Source organism: Anguilla rostrata, chromosome 11 (genome assembly GCF_018555375.3).
Source record: "Anguilla rostrata isolate EN2019 chromosome 11, ASM1855537v3, whole genome shotgun sequence".
Taxonomy (NCBI): Eukaryota; Metazoa; Chordata; class Actinopteri; order Anguilliformes; family Anguillidae; genus Anguilla; species Anguilla rostrata.
This window is the reverse complement of record NC_057943.1, coordinates 32,278,015-32,292,166: the sequence shown is the minus strand read 5'-3', so window position 1 is coordinate 32,292,166 and position 14,152 is coordinate 32,278,015. Positions and strand designations below refer to the sequence as shown.

At 43.0% G+C, this 14,152-nt stretch overlaps 1 protein-coding gene across 2 annotated transcripts in view; it reads left to right on the top strand.

Annotated features, from left to right (window-relative positions):
* Positions 1-13,693, top strand: part of LOC135234623 (N-terminal EF-hand calcium-binding protein 1-like) — a 44,396-nt gene extending 30,703 nt beyond the window's left edge. Inside the window, exons 6-13 of one of the 2 annotated variants that reach the window (XM_064299423.1) lie at positions 1,394-1,530; positions 5,085-5,209; positions 5,793-5,872; positions 7,903-7,956; positions 8,525-8,637; positions 9,581-9,658; positions 11,110-11,201; positions 12,852-13,693. In XM_064299423.1, the coding sequence (XP_064155493.1) occupies positions 1,394-1,530; positions 5,085-5,209; positions 5,793-5,872; positions 7,903-7,956; positions 8,525-8,637; positions 9,581-9,658; positions 11,110-11,201; positions 12,852-12,880 (708 nt within the window). In that variant the 3' untranslated portion in view covers positions 12,881-13,693. Of the gene's footprint in view, positions 1-1,393; positions 1,531-5,081; positions 5,210-5,792; positions 5,873-7,902; positions 7,957-8,524; positions 8,638-9,580; positions 9,659-11,109; positions 11,202-12,851 lie in introns of both variants that reach the window. The other variant, XM_064299422.1, reaches the window with a different exon arrangement.
* Positions 13,694-14,152: the final 459 nt, after the last annotated feature.

Below are 14,152 nucleotides of genomic sequence, written 5' to 3'. Positions count from 1 at the left end.
AGAGAAAAATAACCCTGACTTTTGCAATGCTCCGTTCTAGACCCCACCCACCCCTACATCCTTCAAGTACAAATATTTTAATTGAGCCTGTGGAGGAGAAAGAAATAACGCTTACTTTAATCTGTTTTTTTCCCTTGGTCCTGATAAATCAATCATTAGTCAAACTAAAAAACAGCTAAATTAAACTTGTTTCTACAAAGGTTTTTCTGCATGTGTTTTTTTTTTTCATAAAATAAAACTCTCGATTAGCTTGCTCCGTGTTACTACATCAAAGTGCGGGTGTGAGTGAGTGATTGCCTAAACCCCCAGTGCTGCGATTACTCTGGAAAGGACAGACAGCTAAATGATCAAAGTTCATCATTCTAAGTGACCCTAATCAAAGAGGAACATCACCCTTGAGGAAATGGTGTAGCATCGTATAACCTACTCTCCAGTTGCTTATCATTCACATGAGCAGTAAAACATTTCCCTGTAGGACAGAACTCTTCTGCAGGGGCTGGCAAACCTGTCTCTGGAGGATTGGAGGCAAAGTAGGCCTACAGGGCTTGCAGCTTCAATAACGATCACAGCAGGTCCATGTTCCATTTAATGAGGCTTATCGGGGCAGTATTTTACTGGAAAAGCTGTCCCTTGGCCTTCCTGCTTTCCATTGCCCTTTACATCAGTGTTAAATTCTCTCTCTCTCTCTCTCTCTCTCTCAGTTTAACTCAGTTTATTCAGACAACTGGAATAGTATTGTCACAGCAAATACAAACAATGTAAAACATGAAATACAACATGGAAGTATGATGTACTACAACCATACTAGTAATAACAACAATACTTATAATCATTTGTGTTTAAAAAGCAAGTGGTGCCAGTGTAGCAAGCACAAACTGGCAAAACTAATAAACAGCATCCGCATGAACAAACTGATACCAGCTATGAAGGCCGAAGGATTTAGAGAGGCAATACGTTTCTGTGGAAGAAAAGCTCTGCGGAAGAAAACCTTCCTTGCTGATGCGTCTGTTCTCATTTCCAACTGAGACCTGCAGTGGTCCAGTGTGAGACTTGGTAAAATGATCTGAAGAGAACGTGTGTCTCGAGAGAATCTCAACTCGAAAGACATCACCTGTGGAGAACCACAAAACATCACAAAAAGACATCACTGAAAAGCACAAAAGCTAAGCAGTGCACTCAGGCCAGAGCCACTTTCCTCTTGCAAGGTAAAATATTTGCCCAGAAAAGACCCAAAAAGGAGGATGTTTTGTGTGAAAAATGTGCACTGTGTAGGAACAAAGGATGACACACTGAACGTCATAGTGAATGTAATAATCTCCTATTCGAACCCTATCTCTCCCATCTTCTTCCCTCATCTCCACTTCCTCCTCCTCTTCCTTCTTCTCCTCCTTAGGAGTACCAGAGCTCCTCCGTGCTGGGTCAGTTCGTGACCCGTTTCCTCCTACGCGAAACCTCCAGCCAGCTGCACTCCCTTCAGTCATCAATAGAGTGCGCTATGGAGGCAGTGGAGGAGCAGAGCTGCCCAGGCAGGTAAGAGGCTAAACCAGGGGCAGGTTGACCATGATCCTGGAGAAGCACAGGGTCTTTGATTTCACCAGCAGCCATTTCAGACCAAAGAAACCAGGTGAGGATGGTTAATGGATTATTGACTGCTTTAATTGATCAATTGAAAAACAACCTGCCTGTGGCCCTCCAGAACCAGAGTTACAGACCCCTCAGCTCGCAAGGTTTGGGGACCCCTAGTCTGTCACAACTGGAGGAGCATAGGAAGAGTAAACTGCCATGGTAACTGGCTAGGGGTTTTGGGGACAATTTCTCATGCATTGTTGAATACACACTCACACACACACGCACACACAGACAGACAGACACACACACACACACACACACATACGTTCATACACATGCACACTCAGCCATACAGACACACATTCATACACACACATTCACGAACACAAACAGGCACACGCATACGTTCACACACACGCAGTGTTGCTATTAGTAGAGTGAAGAGGTGAGTGGAAGATGCAAATTGCCCCCATGAATTAATTATAACCATAATTAGAACATTATTCAAATAGTTTTCACGTACGGTTGGCACAGATGTGCGGAAGCTTTGGCGCAGCTGTTTGGTGAAATTTCCTCTGAAATCGGAATGCATTTGCACCGGAGTGAAAGAGCATCAGTGTCACGGGGGGGAAAAAAACGCTAAAAATATTTTCAAGGGCTTTTGCTTACTCTCTCCCTATAAAGCCAGAACTGAGGAGGTCAATTTCAATTCCGAAGTGATTCATCACCAGCTGAAACTTTAATGTTTCAGACTGCCGGCTGCCAATTTCCTTCCCTTCGACAGATGCGTCAATTAGCTGAATGTTTGGGCTGAAACCCTGTGTGTCTGTACAGGGAAAAAGAGACGGAGAGTGCTGTGGTTTCCAGTGGCATGTTAAACGCTGCGGTACACAGAAGCGCGATGGGCGTCTAGACTGCTCGCACTCGGCAGGGAGAAAAAGGCCAATCTGAGAGACGCTGTTTTTCACAACATGATCATGATGGAACGTATATACCTCAGAGTTTTCTCCCTCCAGAAAGAGCTCTCTGGCTTGCTGTGCGTTTCCTCCCTGCGGTTTCCAAAACCAGTCCTGTCCCACACGTTAGCTGGGTCCCGAAACCAGTCCTGTCCCACACGTTAGCTGGGTCCCGAAACCAGTCCTGTCCCACACGTTAGCTGGGTCCCGAAACCAGTCCTGTCCCACACGTTAGCTGGGTCCCAAAACCAGTCCTGTTCCACAGATCAGCTGGGTCCCGAAACCAGTCCTGTTCCACAGATCAGCTGAGTTCCAAAACCAGTCCTGTCCCACACGTTAGCTGGGTCCCGAAACCAGTCCTGTCCCACACGTTAGCTGGGTCCCGAAACCAGTCCTGTCCCACACGTTAGCTGGGTCCCGAAACCAGTCCTGTTCCACAGATCAGCTGAGTTCCAAAACCAGTCCTGTTCCACAGATCAGCTGAGTCCCGAAACCAGTCCTGTTCCACACGTCAGCTGGGTCCCGAAACCAGTCCTGTTCCACAGATCAGCTGAGTTCCAAAACCAGTCCTGTTCCACACATCAACTGTCAAGCTAACAGAGACGGAAGGTTCCGGAGCATCCGAACCCACCGTTATGCTAATCTGCTCCTCGTGTGGCAGCGATGGTGTATGCACTGTGTCCCTCAGTGAAGCATACCCAAAGTAATGGGAGCGGATGAGGCTTCCACACCAGACGCGAGAGCAATACGGACCTGTGCAGCACAGCTGTCCCTTCTTTATGTTCGGTTCACTGTGCAGTATAGAGAAGGGTTTATACACATGAATCTGCTCTAAAATCATGGACACACGTTGCAAACTGCATCCTGATATCACTGCGGGCAAGCCCCCGATTTCCTTCAGTATCAGTGCAGAGCAGATACTGCAGTTTAATGAGTAGTTAAAGTACTGAAGAACAAGCCTTTTAATTATCCTGGTAGGGAATAAATAAAACTAAATAGTCTAAAAAAAGGCAGCGTTGTCAATCCAATTTTGTAGAGGGGGTGGGGTGAGATAGAAAATATGCAACACAAATGACAGATAAATTGTCACGTTATCACACAGTGAAATGGAGCTGTGCCAGCTCAGTTTGCGAGCTGGAAATATGGGAGGCTGAAAGAAACCGTCAGCTGTTCTCTCTAGCCTGTTTGAGTTCTCATACGCATTCAGTATTTGCACCAGGGGCTTTTGGACAACACAAGGTAATATAGACAGCGTTAAAATAGCAGATTCTCATTACTGATGAAACTGCTGCTTTTGTGGATAAAGATTTCCACTAGCCATTCTTACTCTTCCCATTCAAAGCTTGGGATATTCTTGGGGCGATTTATCCCTTAATGTTAAAATACTTGTTTTTATGATGATTAAACTGGCTTTACTAAATCAATGAATAAAAATGACTCAAACAAATTGGTATTTTTAATGGATAATGTTTGTTCCAACGATATGTTCTGCCTCAAAAATTCCAACTTCACCAAATACCACAAGAACTAGCTGAGCTGTGCTATTATGTCCGTAAGACCAACTTTACATTAATCTTTCTTAGAATCATGTTTGAAAGGAAATAATCTGTTTTCTGAAGCGATTAGATCATGGTGAGGCTATTTGAACACATGAATATGCAAGAAAAACATTTTTAAAACATTGTGGAGGGATTTAATAATTCATAAAGAACATAAGTGCTAACTTTGGTCTACTTTGGAGAGACCAGAGAGGGAAGCTCTGAAAATAGGCCAACTTCCACCATGTAATTATTTATGTGAGAAAAATGGAGAGAGGGGAAAGACAAAACTGTTCAAGAAGAACATTTCTTTTTAAATGGCAGCCTTGCTTCTCGGAAGTAATTTTATGATAAAATATAAACATAATAAACCATATCAATAAAAATATCGCTACTTATTTCAAAATATGCACAAAAACAATGTGTTACTCATGGCTAAAGCAAAATGCTACTGTGCAGCGAAAGGTCACGTCCCTGTCTGCTCTGGCCCCCCAATGGTGTAATGAGCTTCTTACTGCAGTCTGGACAGCAGAAGCCCTGCCTATCTCCTAATACAAACTGGAGGCTCCCCTCTTTAGATTGTACCCAGCCCCTCCCTGACCACCTTTAGAAATCCTTTATTTTTTATTTTATTTCTTATTTTCCCTACTTTATATAATTTCATATTTATAGCCGTGTAGGATAGGTTGTCTGTCAAGTCGTACTTTGTTACAATGCAAATTTCTGTTTGGTAGGATTATGTTACTATAACTGGGCCTCTGAGCCATTGGTGATACTGCGTTTCTGTATTTCTGAGAGTAACACTCAAGTTCTCCGCTGCTGTTCCTCTGCCAAGATTGAGATGTAAAATATCAGCCGTTGGGAACCCCGCTGGAGACGGAGTGTAGGAGACGTGAAACAAACAGAGCCGGTGTAAACACGCGAGCGACAAGCTGTGCACGCTGTGCTGCTTCACGCGAAGGCTGCGTGGTTGTTACGCGCGCAGTGTTCCTGAGAACAGGCCTCCGTGTGCCTCCAGCAGGACCCACGCCCAGAAACCAGAGGAGCTGAGAACCGCTCTGAGAGGCAGCAGGAGGTGCAGCCGGCGAACCCCGAAGAACCTGTGCCTGTCCCCCACTGACCCCTACTCAGGCATGCTCACTACAGGTACACACGCACACACACACACGCACACACACACACACACACACACACACACAAACACTCTCTCTCACTCAATCTCTCTCACACACACACACACACACACACACTCTCTCTCACTCTCTCTCTCACACACTCTCTCTCGTCACACACACACACACACACACACACACAACACTCTCTCTCACTCAATCTCTCTCACACACACACACACTCTCTCTCACTCTCTCTCTCACACACTCTCTCTCAGACACTCTCTCGCTCACACACACACAAACACACACACTCTCTCACTCACTCACTCTTACACACACTTACTCACTCACACACATACAGTCTCATTCTTTCTCTCTCTCTCTCACACACACACATACACGCACTCTCTCACTCACTCTTTCTCTCACATACACACACACTCACACGCTCACTCGCTTGCGCGCGCACACACACACCTGCACACACAGGGTGAACCCAGAGCTGTGAGATAAATAACTCACTATGGGACATGTCTGGAGCATGTGTAACAATGGCCTTTGTTAGGGTTAGATTGCTGCACCCTCACAATCTGATGGCTGTTTTTTTGTGGCAGGTGTCAGCATCGAGCCGGACAATCACTGGAACTCCCAGATCAACAGGCTACAGCACCTCATCAACAAACTGGAGTGTCAGGTACGGAGAAGGGAACAGGAAGTGGATTCTAGAAACAGGAATGGGCTTTGTTTATGAAATGGCCTTCAAGGGTGTCATGACATACCAGTAACCTAATTAGCTGTTGTGGACTGAATTAATTATCACATTAAATTGATATTTTTATCAAACACAAAACAGATTAAGTAACACATTATTTATACAGAACTTCAGGCATGGATCTTTTATCACTGATCTGTTCCAAGAAGTCCAATTATTATACCATACTATAAAGGAAATGCACACATCAGTACAAACTGGCATGAATTATGAACAGAAAGCCTGAACCACATTGTATGTGAACTGGTTGGTTGACAAGAGATTGCATTTTTCTAAAGAAAGAATATTTCTTTTATATTTATTCATTACATTTATCCAGTTTCCTGTTTTTTAGGCACAGCGAGAACCCTTCGCTTCTTCTTCAGTTATTATTCAAAAATAATTGATCTCCACGGAGTTGTTATGATAAATCCAGACTTGCGCATGTTAGTCACGGGTTGTTGGGCCTGCTGTGATTGTACAGACAGTGTGAATATAATAAGCCCCTCACATGGTTTAAAAGTAATGCCATCATAACACAGCAGTGCTGCTGACATAAAGAACAAGTTAAATTTCTGAGAACCAACACTTCAGTTTTTTTCTCCCATCCTGGCAGAAAGATACATTGTAATGCCGTGGGGGGGGGGGTTGTTTCGGGGGGGGGGGGGGTTGTTTCGGCTACACCCACAGTACTCAGTCACAGTTCGTCTAAAAATAATGGAATCGCTGAAAACACTTTTAGGTTTTTTTCACACTCTCTGAACTGCGTTTTCTCAACCTGAAATGACTTTTGGATCTGCGAGGGGAGGAGGGGATAGGGTGAGGTCCTGCTGGGTCCAGTTATGTGTTGCTGTGCCTATGGGTGCCCAGTTGTCCTTTAACCGAGGTGCAAAAAAAACCACGGTGGTTTCAGTCCCATCCCCTGAGGAACTATGGTTTGCCTCACAAAAGACTGCACCGAAAATGAATGAAAATACATAGGAAGTTAAGCAACCTTTTGGGAGATGATAATAATAATAGCAGTATGCAGCAATTCTGAATTTTCCAGCTGTATTAGATTAATTGTACAAACATTTTCAGTCTCTGTCCCAAAATTGCACATGGTTGTACCTAGCTTAGAAGTCAACAAATGTGCAAGTTTCATGAGGATCAGCTTTTTTCAGATATGACTTCTATTGTACATCCAATGGGAGACTGACACAAAGGCATAGCCTGCAAAGTTTCAACTAGAGTGGTCAAGCAAAAGAATAGTTAGAGGAATTTTATGTATTTAGCTCTTGCAGTGCCATCTATTGCCACCAAAGGCCACCAAGGAATGCATTGCATATGTATGCCAAATTTTGTGATGATCAGATAAGGTATTCACAAGTTACTGCTGTTAATTTGCATATGGCAGCCATGCTGTTTTGAAACTTCAACATTTTTTGTTGTTCAAATACAGACTCCACAGATTCTTTCAAGCCTAATAGGCTGCCCTATGGCCTAGGACCAGTTTGCAAATGTAGGTTTAGTCCAAAATTCAAAATGGCGGAAAATCAACCTGCATATTTGCTATAGTGCCCCTAATGGCTGACTGATGCCAAATTTTAATTGGTAGTATTAAGTCAAGATGTTAACATATGCATCAAGTTCCATGATGTTTGGCCATTGCTATGCCTGTCAAATGGCTGCTGATATCTGATTCGGTGATGGCAACAATGTTTCTTTGTACCCCTTTTTGAGGAGTTGCACAGAGATGTATGATACCAAATATCAACCTGATTGGTTAAACGGTTGAATAATTATAGGGATGTAAACTTATTTGCGAAGATTGGATCAACTTTGTAGAAGAAGCAAAAATTTTGTTTATTGGTAAAAATAGAAAATGGCAAATAATAATAGGAAAGCCATCTTCTGTACAGCCTGTCTTTCCCCTGAGTGTGCAGAGTATTTCTCTTCAGATTATACCACCATGTCCTCCATCTGTCCTCCAGGGTCCCAGGCTGGTGCCACTCAAAGAAGATCCACTGGCCAGCACATACAAATCAGTGAGTGGGGAGGACGGACAAAACCAGTGCCACCATGCGTGCTCCACGCACTTTCACCTGCAGTGCTCCCGCGCGTGCTAAACTTGCACTTTCACCAACACTGCTCTCACACATGCTCTACACTTCACCAGTTACCGTGTTTTTTCACTTTGTTAAAACATTGTTCTCTGCATTTGAGATGCTCTGTCATCATTCTTGGCCCGTACCTGCTCCTGCAACGTCCTCCATCATTTTGGTAGCGTGCAAACTATCACAAACATCCTCTCCAGTGCTGCAAAGTTCAATGGCTGAGATGGGGAAAATAATGTCCATGATTCATCAGTATCCTGGTCACGCAGCATGACTGGCATGCCAGTGTTTGCTGCAGACTGTTCAGTTGCTAAAAAGTAGAGGTCCAGTTAATACTAAAATATCTGATTTTTACAGTGACATCCCAATTGCATATCTAACAGGGATAATTTAAATCCCTAGACTAGCAAAGGCATCACAAGTATTTGAGTGCCCAAGATTTTTCATTCCCTGTATGCGTGTCCAGTTAACCCCTGCATCTCTTGTCTCCGTACCTCAGAACATCCTGCTGGTGCAGAGGCAGATGATGGTCATTGAGAAGGACCTGAAAGAGTTCCAGCAGGCGCTGCAGAGCTACACCGATGCCACCGTCAGCCAGACCGACAATTTACAGTGGGTCCCTTCCCCGTCCGCCTCCTGCTAGGCTATCTCCACAAACAACTGAATCAGAACCAGCCCCTGGCCAGTTAGGATTCAACTGCAATGCACTGCTGTAAAGCCAAGTTCTCAGTGCTAAATCAGTACAGTTTATGTGAGTCCTTCGGGGATTAAATATATTCATTTTGAGTTAAAAAGAACTCTGTCGGTGCTGATTAGTAGTCGTTCCAATGACCTTCAGTATGCATTTATTGTACGTCACTTTGGAGAAAAGCATCTGACAAATAAATGTCACGTAATATAATGTTGATTTTACACGAGGAGTAGCCAAATAATGTGTGAAGAATCTAACTTGGAACTTCAGGCGCACTTGCGCAAAAGAAAACACTTTAAAAGCCTTTATTGTCGCTGCATATCTGCTGATATTAAGTAAAAAAAACAACAGGTTTTGACCTTGCTGGGTCTTAATTTGGATGTGAACAGAGAATGACTCAACCGGTCGGTTTTTTTGCTTTATATTTTTTTACTGAAAATCAGCAGATATGCCGCTACAATAAAGGCTTTTAAAACATTTTCTTTCACGTAAGTGTGCCTGAAGTTTCAAGTAAGTTGGATTCTTTATCTTTTTTCAACTATTCCTCCTGTAACTCTATAAGTACCCTGCCTTCAAGAGCACCTTGGTTTATGCTACCTACCTAAAATGTCTTTGGCAACATTCTACTTTTCCTCCTATTGAGTGTTGATTTTACTGTTCCAATTGGAAGCATTACACTCTTCACACTGTTCGGTGTGTGCTTTGAGAAAATGGTTAAAAAAAAAAAATACCAATAGAGATATTATGCAATTATGAATTATGCAAATTCCTTCTGAAACAGTTTTCTCAGTTTAATTATATTAATCATTAACTCTGTGAGACAATTACCTGACCGTGCCTGAACGTCGTTGTCCTCTGCTGCAGCGTCTCCATTCAGAAGCTTCCGGAAAAGTCCTGCTTCATAATGTACGAGTTCTGGCAGGATCGCATCTCCTGGATAAGGTGGGTCTGCAGGACCGCCGTGCTCGCACACCGCCAGCAGGGGGTGCCACTGGCCCAACTCCATAAGGGCAAATGACTAAATCCTGTGCTCACTTCTCCCAATGCGTGGATAACTCAAAAATAAATGAAATTCCCTGGGTCTTCTCCCATCCCTACATCCCTAATAGAATTAGAGTATACTGCAATATATCATAAATGATAAGCCATTTATAAATATATTTCACATCTGTGCATATTTTTAAAGAATGTATTGCAATATCTGAAAACAACAATCATTTTTATACTTGTCTATATGTCATGAAGTGGTGCTATCTCTATTTTGATCTTGATACTATATATTTTTTTTCTTTTTCATTTGTGGCGCATTCCATTCCAGATAGGATAGCTGTCAGCAGTCTGGGCTACTGATGCTGTCAGTCTTTTTTTTTCTTAAGTGGATATCCAGTGGGAACAGAATTGCTCAATTTTCATGTCAAATGCATGTTAGTCTTTAAAATTCAAGCTCAGATTGTGCCTGGAGAGAGCAGAGAAAGGAAATCAGCTTCTCCACTTCTTCATTGATTGCCGGACAGTTTATATTCCTCGTCCGCCTCCTCGTGTGTCAGGGCTTCTCAAAGTTGGTTCATAGGCTGGTTTTCATTCCAACCATTGTAACGTTCAAATGATGAACAAGCTATGAATTGTTCTTTGATGCTTTTCATGTCTGCCAAGAGGTGCTTTACTCTCTTAAAGGGAACATTAGACGTGTTCTTCAGGGTTTTGGCCCGGATCTCTGGAAAAGCTGCTTTTGACAATGTCATTTGTAAAAACCACTAAGCAGAGGAACATACGTCAAGTAATATCCCTTTTGTTTGTAATTCCAAAAATTGCTTATTGTTTTGTTATTAGCATTTTAAAAGCCTGAGGCACAATCGAGCCATGCAGTATGGGATTGCTGAATCTTGGGCTCCAAAGGTGCCAAAAATCATGAAGCAACAGCGTGACATGTTTTGGGGATGTGAAAACTAAAAACCTGGACAGTCTCTGGTTTTGCCAGAATGTGAATGTCTGTTTTTTGGCACGCATCAAACAACTACACACAAATCACAGTAGATACCAAAGGCATATTCATACATACATGGCAACAACCAAAATAAAATGTAAATGAATGATCACAATGATCTGAAGTGAAGATAGAACTATAATTTCCTTTGTGACATTATTAAAATTGCACACACAGTAGACATTTCAGTACTCATTCAACCTGATTTTAGTTTCCGTTCTGCTAATTGTGATTCTTTTCCTGTTATGCCCGGAAAACAAGGCTCTCTGCACAGAAAACAGTGACGTGTTTCGACATTAAAATGCTAATGCTAAGAAGAGCTAGCTGTATAATTTTTTTTGTGAAAGAAGGTTGCATGTTCATCTTACCTATTCCGCCCTTTTCCAAAACCCCCCCATCCTTTCCACAGCTATCTGCAGTCCAGCGCCAGCAAGACCTTTCAGCGCTGCTCCATCGACGTGCTGGAGTCCCCGGAGATTGTGTCCACCATGCTGCTCCCAGGTGAGTCCAGGACAGACAGACAAAGGGTGTACGGACAGACATGCGGACTCAGCAGAGGAGTGGCCGGTTTAGCACTCAGGGTGAATGATGACTATAGTATGGGGTACTCACATCTGCCACCCAAGGCCAGTAATGCTGCTAGTTTTCATCCTTCCCCTCCAATCAGGGACTGGTTTTGGTCTGGAACTCCACTCTGGTTGGTGCGATCTCTGGATAAACAGTGACATCAATCAGTCAATTAACTATCGGGTGGAAAATACATCCAGCAGTACTACAGGCCAGATTTGAATATCCTTGACTATAACAAAGCTCATGGGGCTGTATGAGAAATAAATGGGAACAATGGGCTTGATTTCCTTAACGCTGAAAATGTTCGTTTGAAATGTTTAACTTTGGTGATTGGCGTGATTGGGTAATTGGTGAATTTAGTTTATACTGATTTATTGCATGTGGGTGTGAATGCCAGGGAAAGAGATCAGGCTTTTAATTGCCTTTGGTGTCAGTTATTGGCATTTGTCAGCATGAGGACCAGAGTTGTGACCAATGAAAGTCAAGGAAGCCATGGTGAGACTGAGAAATATGAGAACAGTCAGAGACATAGTCCAAACATTAGGCTTAACAAAATCAACCATTTGGAACATCGGTAAGAACAAACAGAGCACTGGTGAGCTCACTGATTGCAAAGGGCTTGGTAGGCTTAAGAAGAACTCTACAGTTGATGACTGAAGAATTCTCATCCAGTACTGTCCAAACATTATGGCGCTCACTGTATGTGCAAATATGTGTCGCAGAGCAGAAAGCATGGATCTGGGCAGCTGGGGGGGGGGGAGGGGGGGCTGCCTGTCCGGTTAAGGCACTGTTCATGTTCAAGAGTATGGATGGGCACCGCGGTCCGGGACTGAATCCCAACCGCACCAGTGCCGACTGTGTCCCAGTAGGCCCGCGGGGTGACCCGTAATGGCTGGTAGCCTTGTGGGGAGGGTTCAGTTCACAGGGATTCGTATCTCATCGTTCTGTGGCGACCCCCGCTGTTCCAGCGAGAGCCTGTGAGTCAGACTCATCTGTCTGCGAGCCAGACTCGCGATCTGCGGCGTGATAAAAAAGTGACGCTTGCCACCACGTGCTTCAGAGGAGAGAACACACTCGCTTTCGCTGTCCCGAATTGATACTGTGAAGTCGAGAGAAAAGGGGGGAAATGCAAAAAAAAAGAAAAACATAGATCTTAATGGAAAGAATTCTGCTCTTTACAAGAGTGTACCAGGTATTATGTTGGTAGCCTTAAGGCGAGAGTGCCTGCCAAAGAAAGTTTGGCTGCATTTTCCCGTATATTTAGCTTTTGTTTTGTAAGAACAACCCCCCAGGTTGGGAACCACTGGTCTAGACGTATTAACCTGTGGTTTCAACTTCAGTACGTTGCAGTACACACTACAAAACCACACAGTTGTCACAGAGTCTTCCCTGGACTGTTTTGTTTCACCACAGAACTACAGGCTTCTTTGGAACTCATATTTGCCAGGCAAAGCACTGAATGTTCTGTTTGGCCTCTCGCATTATAATCGCGTCTCAGACGCAGAACAGGCGGGGGGTTTGAGAGGGGGGTCTGCGCTGCGGCTGTCGCACTTTAATGACTTTTATCTCCCCGCTTTTTAGCCTCCTGGTGGATTATGAACAGCAACTGACGGCGATAATCCTGGTGATTCGCGCCGTGGCCCCCAGAGGACCGGATTAAGCAGGAGTTTGCGCCAGCTTCACATCTTTCCTGAGCTCCTTAAAGAAGAAGAGGGGAAAAGAGCAAATGATCTCATACAGAAGTATCTCATGCAGAATCTCATACAGAAGTACAGAAGCATTCGGGCCTACCAGGACGTTACCCATAATTATGTGTTAAGATGAAAATGCAGAGTGCCAATCATTTTTTTGAACATGCACACATATGCACATGAAAAAACTCAATACTTGGGGGTCAGATCAAACAAATAACAACATCAAAAAAGTAAATAAATACAAATACACAGTATTAATACCAGGTAAATGCAGTTTTTGTTTTTGGCATGCTATTTCAATGGGATATGTGGCTAAAATGGGTCAGTAGTCTAGTTCCCGGTGGAACTATCATGTTATTCCGCATTGAGTCATACCGTTGATAACTTTTCCAAGCATGATTGAATTAATAATATTGACTACTTTTGGGGTGAAATGACCTTAATTATTTTTTCAGCACTTCAGTTTTGTCTAGTTTGAAATTTATTGATGAATACCTATACAGGCTGTGCTGTTGAAAACCCTATTGCAAACCCTGTTTGCATGAATTTCTCTGATTTGCAAGTGTTTGTGTTTGAGCTAAATGGCATTGTTTATTACTTATTAGATGCATCATGAAAAATTGTCAGTTTTGCTTGAAAATCCCGTTGTGTTTTGTAAATGCTTTTGTGCTCTGTACGTTACAGATGAGATTACCTGTAAGGTGAATAAAGGATATTGGCTATGTACAACATTAATTTTCTTAATTCAGAATTACACACACACACACACACACACACACAAATACACACATACACACACATAAATATAATTTTACCACACTTTGATGGAAATACACAATGTAGAAAAGGAGTAGAGTGTCTAATTAGCCTCCATTTGACCATTATCGTGTAATTAATGTGCATTTATGGTAACTATTAGTTCTTACCAAAGTGAGCAGTTTTTGTACATACAGCATCTCAACTATCTAAAGTGAAGTATGTATTTCAAATATAATAAGTTGTCTTCAAATAAAAAAAGCAGTTGCATGCCAATTCTTTGTAGGCTTGAAGAGGTGTGACGACAGCAAGACAGAAAAACGCTAACTGTCTCATGCTTCGTTTTTCAGGACGGCCCGGATCAATGCAGTGTGCATGCATTAAATCATTTATCGGAGCACGGTGTGGGGATCGTTATAGCTTCACCTGTGT